Source organism: Chiloscyllium punctatum, chromosome 14 (assembly GCF_047496795.1).
Source record: "Chiloscyllium punctatum isolate Juve2018m chromosome 14, sChiPun1.3, whole genome shotgun sequence".
Classification (NCBI taxonomy): Eukaryota; Metazoa; Chordata; class Chondrichthyes; order Orectolobiformes; family Hemiscylliidae; genus Chiloscyllium; species Chiloscyllium punctatum.
Genome location: NC_092752.1, coordinates 15805379 through 15818115, shown reverse-complemented (window position 1 = coordinate 15818115; position 12737 = coordinate 15805379). Strand labels below are relative to the sequence as shown.

At 41.9% G+C, this 12737-nt stretch overlaps 1 protein-coding gene across 8 annotated transcripts in view; it reads left to right on the top strand.

Annotated features, from left to right (window-relative positions):
- psd3l (pleckstrin and Sec7 domain containing 3, like) overlaps positions 1 to 12737 on the top strand; it is a 435109-nt gene that overhangs the window by 172699 nt on the left and 249673 nt on the right. For 5 of the 8 annotated variants that reach the window (XM_072583934.1, XM_072583936.1, XM_072583935.1 and 2 more), the window contains one exon: positions 10121 to 10324. The exons of the other annotated variants lie outside the window; for them this stretch is intronic. In XM_072583934.1, coding sequence (XP_072440035.1) covers positions 10121 to 10324 — 204 coding nt within the window. The remainder of the gene's footprint in view (positions 1 to 10120; positions 10325 to 12737) is intronic. 8 annotated transcript variants of the gene reach the window in all.

Sequence of the window (12737 nt, the reverse complement as noted above, 5' to 3'; positions counted from 1 at the left end):
GATGAAACTGTGTAAGGGCCAAATCAGTAGTAGAGATAGAAGGTTAACGTCCAGAGAAAAATGAGAAAGGTTGAGACTACAAACTAACAGTGTTCAGGTGTGCTTGTTGAAATGTGATTCTTTCAGTGGTGGAAGTAAATTTCTTTACGTTGAACATAGAACATCACAGCGCAGTATAGGCCCTTCGGCTGTCCGATCTGTGGAACCAATCTGAAGCCCATCTAACCTACACTGTTCCATTCTCATCCATATGCCTATCTAATGACCATTTAGATGCCCTTAAAGTTGTTGAGTCTACTGCTGTTGCAGGCAGGGCGTTCCACGCCCCTATGTCTCTCTGAATAAAGAAACTACCTCTGACATCTGTCCTATATTATTCACCCTTCATGCTAGACTTTGCCATTCAAGGAAAAAGGCTCTCACTGTCCACCCTATCTAACCCTCTGATTATCTTATGTGTCTCAATTAAGTTGCCTCGCAACCTTCTTCTGTCTAACGGAAACAGCTTCAAGCCGCTCAGCATTCCCTCGTAAGACCTTCCTTCCATACCAGGCAACATCCTAGTAAATTTCCTCTGATCCCTTTCCAAAGCTTCCAAATCCTTCCTATAATGCGGTGACCAGAACTGTATGCAATACTCCAAGTGCGGCTGCACCAGAGTTTTGTACAGCTGCAGCATAACCTCATAGTTCCAAAACTCAATCCCTCTACCAATAAAAGCTAACACACCGTATGCCTTCTTAATAACCTTATCAACGTGGGTGGCAACTTTCAAGGATCGATGTATCTGGACACAGAGATCTCTCTGCTCATCTATTCTACCATTAGCCCAGCACTCTGCATTCCTGTTACTCCTTCCAAAGTGAATCACCTCACATTTTTCTGCATTAAACTCCATTTGCCACCTCTCAGCCCAGCTCTGCAGCTTATCTATGTCTCTCTGTAACCTACAACATCCTTCATCGCTATCCACAAATCTGTTGACCTTAGTGCCATCCTTCTATGCCTTCATCCAGGTCATTTATATAAATGACAAACAACAATGAACCCAAAACAGATCCTTGCAGTACCCCACGAGTAACTGAACTCCAGGATGAGTATTTTCCATCAACCACCACCCTCAGTCTTCTTTCAGCTAGCCAGTTTCTGATCCAAACTACTAAGTCACCTTCAATCCCATGCTTCGATATTTTGTGCATTCGCTACCATGGGGACCCTTACAAATGCCTTACTGAACTCCATATACACCGCCTCAGCCACTTTACCCTCATCCACCTGTTTGGTCATCTTCTCAAAGAACTCAATAAGGTTTGTGAGGCATGACCTACCCTTCACAAAACCGTGTTAACTATCCTCAATCAACTTATTCATCTCTAGATGATTATAAATCCTATCTCTTATAATCCTTTCCAATACTTTAAGCACAGCCGAATTAAGGCTCACAGGTCTATAATTTCCAGGGTTGTCTCTACTCCCCTTCTTGAACAATGGGACAACATTTGCTATCCTCCAGTCTTCTGGCACTATTCCTATAGACAATGACGACATAAAGATCGAAGCCAAAGACTCGTCAAACTCCTCCCTGGCTTCCCAGAGAATCCTCAGATAAATCCCATCTCACCCAGGGGACTTATGTATTTTTACACTTTCCAGAATTGTTAACACCTCCTCCTCCTCCTTGTGAACCACAATCCTTTCTAGTCGAGTAGCCTGTATCCCAGTTTTCTCCTCGACCACACTGTCTTTTTCTAGTGTGAATACTGATGAGAAGTATTCATTTAGCGCTTCCCCTATCCTCTGACTCCATGCACAATTTCCCACTACTATGCTTGATTGGCCTTAATCTTACTCTAGTCGTTCTTTTTTAATCAATTGAATTATACATGGGATATTTTTAAACTGCATATTACCTTGATGTTCAAAGTATCTTTCTGATTGACTGTCATAATTCTTATCCAGGCAAAATATTGGAGTGAAAATGATTTGCATCTTTATAGAAGTAACCGACACATTTAATTAAGTGGTGTATTTATATTTGTTTTCTGTGCCTGCGTGGCTGTTGGTTTCTAGCCATTTCTGGATGTGAGCACAAGAGGTACAGTTAGTAAGTTTACAGATGACACCAAAATTGGAGGTGTAGTGGACAGTGAAGAAAGTTACCTCCGATTACAACAGGATCTTGACCAGATGGGCCAATGGGCTAAGAAGTGGCAGATGGAGTTTAATTTAGATAAATGTGAGGTGCTACATTTTGGGAAAGCAAATCTTAGCAGGAGTTATACACTTAATGGTAAGGTCCTCGGGAGTGTTGCTGAACAAAGAGATCTTGGAGTGCAGGTTCATAGCTCCTTGAAAGTGGAGTCGCAGTTAGATAGGACAGTGAAGAAGGAGTTTGGTATGCTTTCCTTTATTGGTCAGAGTATTGAGTACAGGAGTTGGGAGGTCGTGTTGCAGCTGTACAGGACACTGGTTAGGCCACTGTTGGAATATTGCATGCAATTCTGGTCTCCTTCCTATCGGAAAGATGTTGTGAAACTTGAAAGGGTTCAGAAAAGAGTTACAAGGATATTGCCAGGATTGGAGGATTTGAGCTACAGGGAGGGGTTGAATAAGGTAGGGCTGTTTTCTCTGGAGCGTCAGAGGCCGAGGGGTGACCTTATAGAGACTTATAAAATCATGAGGGGCATGGATAGGATAAATAGACAAGTTCTTTTCCCTGGGGTCTGGGAGTCCAGAACTAGAGAGCATAGGTTTAGGGTGAGAGGGGAAAGATATAAAAGAGACCTAAGAGGCAACTTTTTCACTCAGAGGGTGGTATGTATATGGAATAAGCTGCCAGAGGAAGTGGTGGAGGCTAGTACAATTGCAACATTTAAAAGGCATTTGGATGGGTATATGAATAGAAAGGGTTTGGAGGGGGATATGGGCCGGGTGCTGGCAGGTGGGACTAGATTGGGTTGTGATATCTGGTTTGCATGGACGAGTTGGACCGAAGGGTCTGTTTTCGTGCTGTACATCTCTATGACTCTATGAGGCATGTGAATAATGGATTAGAAATTATTCTTGTTGACTCATAAGCTAAATGTTTGGTTTATGCTCTGTTTCACAGATAACACTCCTTAAACTGGTCATCTCCACACGCCATGCTCGTATTAATTAAGTAATTTCATCTTAAAAAGTATACCCAGTAGCCGAGAAGAGGAGGTGGGTTTTTGTTTTGAAAGCTCAGTGATGAGGTTTAACAAATTAGTAGTGATATTTTAACATTGTCACTGTAAATGTGCGTGCAGAAACCAGTGCAATTCCAGTCATTTATTCTTCAAGGAAATTTGCATAAACTTTTGTCTTTAAGTTCACAGTTAATGTTAGTGAGTTTTGAGAAGATTTGTAGTTCAGGTTGAGGTTCTGGATGTATGTTTGCTGGCTGAGCTGGAAGGTTTATTTTCAGATGTTCAGTGAGCCTCCGGGCGAAGCACTGCTGATGTTTCCTGCTTTCTATTTATATGTTTGGGTTTCCTTGGGTGGTTGATGTCATTTCCTGTGGCAATGTCATTTCCTGTTCTTTTCCTCAGGGGGTGGTAAATGGGGTCCAAGTCAATGTGTTTGTTGATGGAGTTCCAGTTGGAATGCCATGCTTCTAGGAATTCTCATGCATGTCTCTGTTTGGCTTGTCCTAAGATGGATGTGTTATCCCAGTCGAAGTGGTGTCCTTCCTTATCTGTATGTAAGGATACTACTGAGAGAGGGTCATGTCGTTTTGTGGCTAGTTTTCTGCCTATTTGTCTAATGTAGTGTTTGTTACAATTCTTGCACAGTATTTTGTAAATGACATTAGATAAGCTTGTTGTCTGTATAGGGTCTTTCAAGTTCATTAGCTGCTGTTTTAGTGTGTTGGTGGGTTTGTGGGCTACCACGATGCCAAGGGGTCTGAGCAGTCTGGCAGTCATTTCTGAGATGTATTTGATGTAGGGCAGAGTAGCTGGGGTTTCTGGACGTGTTTTTATGCCTCCAGTCTTCATTCCCATTTTTAGTCCATTGGTAAATATGCCTTCCAGCCATGTAAACTCGTCCATGCTGACCAGATAGCCTAAATTATTCTGGTCCCATTTGGCACATATCCCTCTCAACACTTCCTATGCATGCACCATCCAATGCCTTTTAAATGTTGTAATTGTACCCACCTGTATCACCTCCACTGACAGTACATTCCACACACACACACACCACCCTCTACATGAAAACGTTCCCCCTTAGGACCCTTATATGTCTTTGCCCTCTCACCTTAAACCTGTGTCCTCTAGTTTTGGACTCCCCTCACCTGGAGAAAAGACCTTGGCTATTCACCCTATACATGCCCCTCATGATTTTATAAACCTCTTGATGTTTCCTCAGCCTCTAACACTCCAGGGAAAATAGCCCCAGCCTATTCAGCTCTCGTTATAGCTCAAACCCTCCAACCTTGGCAACATCCTCATAAATCTTTTCTCATCCCTTTTAAGTTTCACAATATCTTTCCTATTGCAGGGTGACCAGGAATGTCTGATTGAGCGACAGTACTTGCTATTTTTATATAAATTGATTGTATAAGCTGTGGTGGGAAAACAAAAGCTCTAAATGTAACTATAAGTTACACCCTTTATTAAAAGTTTATAAGTAGTCAAAGTCTAAAATGACCTACCCTATTCTAGGAATGCTTGAGGCATAGTGCAGCACAGAGGATGATTTTATTTGTCAGTGTTTGTCCAATGTAGGTATTATTTTTGTCTGTCAATTGCACTGAAAGGGAAGAGATGTTCCTGATTGTTGTGAGGCTATTGAAAATCTAGAAGAAGAGGACACCGTTTTAAAATGCCCACGCTCTCTTGGTTCCCTAGCAACACTTTTGAATCCTTGGGTCATTTGAAAAGCCTCGCCTTTCCCGTGAATGTGACAATGGCTCCCTTGAATGTTTTATGTACGTCCCCAGTTCTTTTGCATTAATGTCTCCAGAATTCCCTACGGTACAGCAGAACAGGGAATGAAAAATATGGGGAGAGAAATAAAACACAGCACTTAGGAATGGACTGGTCATGATGTGGGCCATTCAATACTTCAGAAGAGAGATACACAGCAGGACCTGACACTCCTGGGTGAACCTTTTGGAAGATAACCCATCGCCTTTCTGGAAGGATTGTAGTGAATCCAAATAGAATCATAGAGTTGTGCAGCATGATAACAGACCCTTCTGTTCAACTAGTACATGCCGACTAGTACATATCCTAAGTTAATCTCGACCCATTTGCCAGCAGTTGGCCCATATCCCTCTAAACCCTTCCTATTCACATACCAGTCCAGATGCCCTTTAAATGTTTTAATGTACCAACCTCCACCACTTCCTCTGGCAGGTCATTCCATACATGCACCACCATCTCTGTGAAAAAGCTGCCCCTTATGTCCCTTTGAAATCTTTCCCCTCTCACCTTACACCTATGCCTTCCAGTTCTGGACTCCCCTACGCTGAGAAAAAAGACCTTGGCTATTCCCCCTATCCATACCCCTCATGATTTTTTAAAACCTCAATAAGGTCACCCCTCAGCCTCCGACACTCCAGGGTCAAAAAAAGCCACAGCCTATTCAGCCTCTCCTTCTCACTTAAACACTCCAACCTTCACTGGCAACATCTGATGATGCATTCTCACTGATTACTTTTAGTGATTAAGTTCAAACAAGACTTGAATGAAGCTTCAAGATAATCCAGAAATGCACTGTACCTGGTGTTATCTTTAAGTTCTTGATTGTACTACCAAAATATTTCGAAACACACAAAGCCAGTTCTTTGTGGAAAGTGACATTCACGTCTTAATTTCAACACGTTTACCGAGTACTGCTTAATTACTAGCTTAACATGACTGTCACGGTGATATTTGTCTAGAACAACTAGGAGGGAGTGTTTTGATCCAAGGCTATGTGGTCAGTTGTAAATCTTGTCAGTGGGTATTGAGGGAACTCACCCTGTCTAGGCAGGATGCACCTTAGTTTCCTCAATGAGAGTTTCCATTTAGCAACAGTCTATATTAGGCAATAGGTGTCTTTCATCAACCTAGACACCAAAGCTTGCAGTTTAGTCAAATCCCTTGTTGATGAGCGCAATTAGAGGTGAATGGGAATTCAACTTGGAAACGTGAAGAACTGAAAGGATGAAGTTAAAAATCGCCCAACACCAGGTTATAGTCCAACAGGTTTGTTTGGAAGCACTAGCTTTTAGAGCGCTGCTCCTTCATCAGGTGGATGTGAAGCCTGTTGGCCTATAACCTGGTGTTATGTGGTTTTTAAGTCTGTCCACACCAGTCCAATACTGGCTCCTCCAAATCATGATAGGATGAAGTCTGCATTGATTAACCATGATGTTGCAATGCGACACTATGTACTTTGGGTCATCTTGCGTCACCTGTGTTAAAGCGGAGGGTGAGATTACTGTGTGGTTGAGCCCCTGGTCTATCCACAAAGCAAACAAAAAATAACTTCAGCCTCTTGGTTTTTAATTTGCAAACATACCTGTAAAGTAATTTTTGTAACTTTATTAAGAAACAAGCCATTCAAAGCAAAATGCTTATGGAGTTGCCTGTATAATCCCTGGGCTCCGATGTCTAGTGACCCCAAGCTGGATGGTTCTGTTTTCATGGATGTCTGTTGAGGAGAGTTCTCATGGTTGGACAGTTTTATATTGTCTCAAATTGCTGAGAATGTCAAAAAGGTCACAGAGCAAACTCAGTGATTCAAGCACCAATAGATACTGGAGCATCAAACCCCTAACATAGGTGTAAGCCCCTTCCAGAACATGATTTGCAGGGACTTACAATATCATACAGGCAACTCCAAGAATGCAGGTAAGCATTTTGTTCATAGTGCTCTTTTTTTTGAAAAGTTAGAATTACAATTATTACTTTTGGAAGACCATTTTCAGATAAAAGTTTCAGTTGTGCTAACCGGCTTTACTGCTATTCATCAGTTGTTTTCTGTTATTGTCCATCTCGCAAGACACCCAGGTTCCACAAATGAATTGTGAGCAATTTGGCTCCTCCGAGCTGCCTCCTTCCTCAGAGTTCAAGCCAACTGCCTTCGCGGAGATAATTTGGTAATACAATTTATAAAATCCTCATTTCAGCCAATCATCCGAGGGATGAATGGTGTGTGCAGTTACCAGGCAGCATGTGTTGATGACCAGGGCACTTAACGATGGAACACGTCTCCTTAGATACTTGGCGATTAATGTCTGGGGAGAAAGTCTTGTTCCACATTATCTGTCAGGCAAGCTTTCATACCCACACCATCAGCATGTTATCTCACTGCTGCATCACAATACTATTATGACTTGGCTGTCCTGACCCAAATTTGAGCCAACATGCAGTCTGCTTAGCTACATCAACAGTTCACTGTTCATAATTATAAATACATGTAATTCCAGCTTATCAATTTCAGTATTGGGTTATATCATAAAAGTCATGTAAATCAGCAACGTCCTCCGTTAAGACTTCTCCAGCTGAAGTCTTGTGTTTGGGAATGTTTAGGGCACGATAGTGACCAGTGATGAAGTGCTTTCGCTGTATAAAGCCCAGTGAGTACTGCCATTCTTTCCCGTAAGCTTTGACTTTGTGTTTGCATTGGCAGACGGCTGCCCAGAGTAAGAGCTTCTGATGTTTATGTGGTGAAATAGAATTGATGGAGAAGACCAGAGGAAAGAAACCACTGATAGATCAGAGTGCAGGGTTCTCATTGGGGTCTTTAGGGAGGTACCCACAAATACAGTCAATTACTGTCAGGTTTCAAAATTTCATTATACTTACTAAGTTATTACTCCATTTTCTACAAAGAACTTCAGTATTAGAATGCATTGCTCCATGGTCTTCTTTGAAACTAAGTTTAAAAAATCACACAACACCAGGTTATAGTCCAACAGGTTTATTTAGAAGTACTAGCTTTCAGAGTGCCTCTCCTTCACCAGGTAGCAAGTGGGGCAGGATTATAAGACACAGAATAATAGCACAAGATCATCTCTCGCTCTGTCCCTCACAAGGACGCACACACTTATAAGTCTATGGGGTGAATTTGCATTTGCAGAATTGTATTTGCAGATAGATTCTATTTTGCTCAAAAAGCACACAACCTGCAGGCAGTTAATTCATGTAACATTTTATTAATTCCTACTTTGGAAATAGAACCAGTCTGACTCAAGATAGGAATACAGACAGACTCTAACCTCATGCATTGTCTGAGCTGAAATGTCACCTTTTTAAAAAAAAATCATAAGTTATCTCAGGAACGTGACTTGAAAGAAGTTCCGGGGTTTACATATCAGTGAATCAAAATCTGCAACCCGTTCTAAAAGATGAAGGACTTACCAGCAATCTAGGTTTGTTCACTATATCGTATCAGTTGCATGACACTATGATGTTGTGCTATAAATTCTGTGTCCTATAATCCTGTCCCACTATCTACCTGACGAAGAAGCAGCGCTCCGAAAGCTAATGCTTCCAAATAAACCTGTTGGACTATAACCTAGAGTTGCATGATTTTTATATTTATTCACCCCAGTCCAACACAAGCACCTCAGCTTCTTTGAAACTCAGTCACCTTGTGTAAAGAGCTTCTTAATATCATTGGAATATAGAGCTAGATAATAGTGGATGTGGAGCAGAGAGCTGGCAATAGCCAAAGAAATAGAGCACAGATTTAGTCAACAGTCAAAGGAATAGATAGCAGATTTGGACCAGAGTGAATGGAGTGGAGAATAGAGTTGGCCAACAATCATGGAGCAGAAGACAGAGTTAGTCAACTGCCAATCAAATGGAGCACAGAGCTTGTCAACTGCCAATCAAATGGAGCACAGAGCTGGTCAACTGCCAATCAAATGGAGCACAGAGCTTGTCAGCAGCCAATGGAATGGAATGCAGGGACAACCAACAGTCAACTGAAAGGAGCACAGAGCTTGTCAACAGTCAGTGGAATAGAACACAGATTACACTGTACACTAAATGTGTAGAAGTTGTGTCCTTAATTGCTGTTTTTTTACCTCAGTCTTTCCAAATGAGGATTGGAGATTGAAGTCTGTTTTTGATTAGATCTGGTGAGATGAAGTTTGAAGTTGCCAACATTTGACCCACTCTGCATGATTGCTGAATATCACTTCAAATCAACTAACGTAGGTGTTGACGGCTGAAGAGATTGTGTGAGAGTTTTGGGAATAGTGAAGGTGGTGTTTAGACAAAGTGCCCTGGAAGTTTGTGTGTTGACGATGGAATCTGGCTCCCACTCCCTCCATCCTCTGAACCAACCAGTAGCGTGTGTTCATGTACTGCCAGGATATCAGGGCTGTGCACTTATTGAGTGTCCGTGATGGCTTAGGATTGGACCATCAATTTACAATATGGATCACTGCTTCAATTACTGCAGGAATTTAGGTACTTGACCCCTCACTCAACAACGGGCAGTTGAATTTTGGAACCATCATGCATCTGTATCAATAAACATTGGCAAGGGTCGGGCACCTAAATGTGCAATAGATTGCAATTTATGTTTTTAAAGTATTAAGAACACCATTCAGCAATCTGTAATACTTTATGCCTCATGAATATTGGAGTTGTTGAGCTTGATTTTCTGTAAAGGCATTTGACACCCTGTACTATTAAGCTATTAACACTGACCCTGTCTATTTGATAATTATCCTGTACTTAACTATGAACCTGACGATATTATTCTTGTTGACTTAATGGATAAGCCTATCTGACTGCTTTTGGATAGTTTCCTTCAGAAGGGACTTTGGGGGGGGTGGGGAGTGGAGGTGAGGTATTGCTAAAATTGTGATCCACCGTTTTGGTATCCCAAGCTACCCAAATTGGTTTGTCCAATTTTGGAGGGGAGCTCTTTCCAGTACTGATTGCCTACATTTTGCGTTAAAACTTTAACGTATTAATCCCAAAGCAAAAATGCTTTTGGAACATTTTTGTTTTGTTCTCGTTGACGATCAGGCTGACCCTCATCCCTCCTGTTAATACTTGGAGAAGCAGCCACAACTGATAGGTCTTTTGAGTACGTGCGCAAGCAACAAACCCTCGATGATTGGAATCTATTTCCTCATTCTTAGAGACAGCGGAAAAGAAGCGGCTGTTGACTTGGTTGTTGACTTTGCAAAATCATCAGTCAACTTTGGAAGATAAAATATCTGACCTTACGAAGAGGATTTCTTTGCTTGAAAGGGCAGTCAACTTGCAGCGCCTTAAGTTGGATAAGTTTGAAAGTGAACCAAGATGGAGCGATCTGAGACCCATAGTTTCTGCAATGAGTAAAGGTAACCGTGTTGATTTTTGTTTACAAAAATGCGCTTTACTCTGGATTGGCTGATGTCTCCGTTATGCATGTGGGAGATGTCTCAGAACATATTTCTCAGTTTTTCCACCAATTCTCTTGATGCCACTGAAGCTGTTCTCTTCTCAGTAACGACTGGTCTGGAGGAGACACTCCTGACCCAGTCTCCTCTTGTATATCTATTTATATAGTTGGTCAGTACGACTCCATGCTTGATCTCAGCCCTCTTCTTACTTGAAAGCAAGCTTGGGCCTGACTGCTGGGTAAAACATCTTCTATCTTGGCTTACAGGATTGAAATCGTGAATTTTCTTCTGATACTTTTCTGTCTACTGATGTTTTTACGCTATCGCTTTTGTGTGTATATGTATTTGTGTGTGTGTGTGTGCGTGTGTGAGAGAGAGAGAGAGAGAGAGAGAGAGAGAAAGAAAGCAAGAGAGAGACAGAAAGAGTGAGAGAGAGAGAGCTCCAGGCTAACTTTCTGTCATATACCATTGAACATTATGGCCCAGGTTAACTCTAAGGGGCAAAAGAGTCCAATATCCACCAGGTCTTGGCTCCATATGGAGTTGTAGAGTCGTACAGATGTACAAGATACATTTACATTTAAATGAGGCATTAACATGAAGTGGAAGTTCTGGCGCCAAAGTTGTACTGTGAATGCACTTGGATTTCTTTCCCCTTCCTCTGAGCAGTACCCCACCTGAGATTTCCTGATGATCTAGGACTGATGGTATCAGCACTCTGTTTATAAGGCCTTTTAAGAGCTTGCATTTGTGTGGCACCTATCGTGGCTGTAAAGATGTCCCTAAGTAGTTATGAGGTGTATTGACCATTGAAATGAGGGAAATGTGACAACCACTTTGTGCACAAAATACTTTGGACAGCAATGAGTGTTAATTGTGGTTGAGTTGGGTAGCTCTCTCATCTCTGTGTCAAAAGGACCTGAGCACAAAAAGGAAAGCTGACGCTCCAGTGCAGGTTTAAGGGAATGCTGTACTGCTGGTGGTACAGTATTTCAGAAGAACTGAAGTTCCATATGGTCCCCAAGTGAGATATGAAACATCCCATGGCACCACTTTGAAGAACAGCAAGGAAGTTAACCCAGTGACTTGGCCAATGTTATCCCTGACTCAAAATAGTAAAACCAGACTATCTAATCACAATCACATGGCAAGCTTCCTGAGGAGAAACTGGCTGCTGTTGAACAGCGATGACATTTCAGAAGGTGCTTCATTACACCCAAATGCTTTGGGGTGTCCTGAGGTTATGAAAGGCACTATGTAAGTTCAAATCGATCTTTTTTAGAGAAATGGCAAGATAATTTGTGCACAACTTGTATCAGTCACAACTCTGGAGAGAAGTTCTCTGCTTGGTCTTCAATATTGTCATTCTATATGACAGTGAAAAACCTTGATTTAACATCTCACCTGAAAGAGACCTCTCTGACAGTGTCGCACTCCTCCTGTACACGAATGGAGTATCAACCTGAATGAGAGAGATTTTTAATGAACCTGTTCAGGGATATTATGGGATACCTCTAGAGCAGTTGAGACGTCACGCCTGGACTTCTGGCTCAGAGGTGGAGATACGACTTAACACTGTGCCAAAAAAAGTCCTCATCACACTATATTTATAGGTTTTTTTTGTAATCAACCTAGTTTAGAGATTGCACACCTCTGGTTAGAGCAGGTGGGAGTTGAATCTGGGCCTCTTAGTCTAGAGGTAGAGACACTACCATTACACAAGAACCCTTTAACCTGCATTATATACTGAAGTCTCCAACCAGTTCACAAGCAATGTATTATCACTGAGCCAAGGTTTCCAATTTGATGAGTAGTTTTACGTTGTGTATTGTTGTTAACTTGCACTTTGCAAATATATAGGAGAAAGTGAGAACTGCAGATGCTGGAGATTAGAGTCGAGAAATGTGGTGCTGGAAAAGCACAGCAGGTCAGGCAGCATCCTGGGAGCAGGAGAATCGACGTTTCGGGCAAAAGTCCTTCATGAGGGGCTTAGGCCCAAAATGTCGACTCTCCTGCTCCTCGGACGTTGCCTGACCTGCTGTGCTTCCTCAGCGCCACACTTTTCGATTGTACAAACTAAGGTTTACCTGTATGTTTATGGCGATTGAAGGAATGTTCCTGTTCTTTCAGCACCTCCAGCAATTAGGCATTATGGAGTTCTGAGTGTTGAAGCCCTGATCAAATACTGCGGGGATATGGAGTGAACAATATAAAGTCATGGTCTGGGATTAAAAGCTACAAAAAAATGAGCTCTTTACTCCTCTAATGCGTTTGTGAATATTAAATTTTACTGACGTGCAGTGGGGACAGAAATCATTCATATTCAGACTTTGCATGTGTGGAAATTCAGACAGATGAAGAGCATTTAACT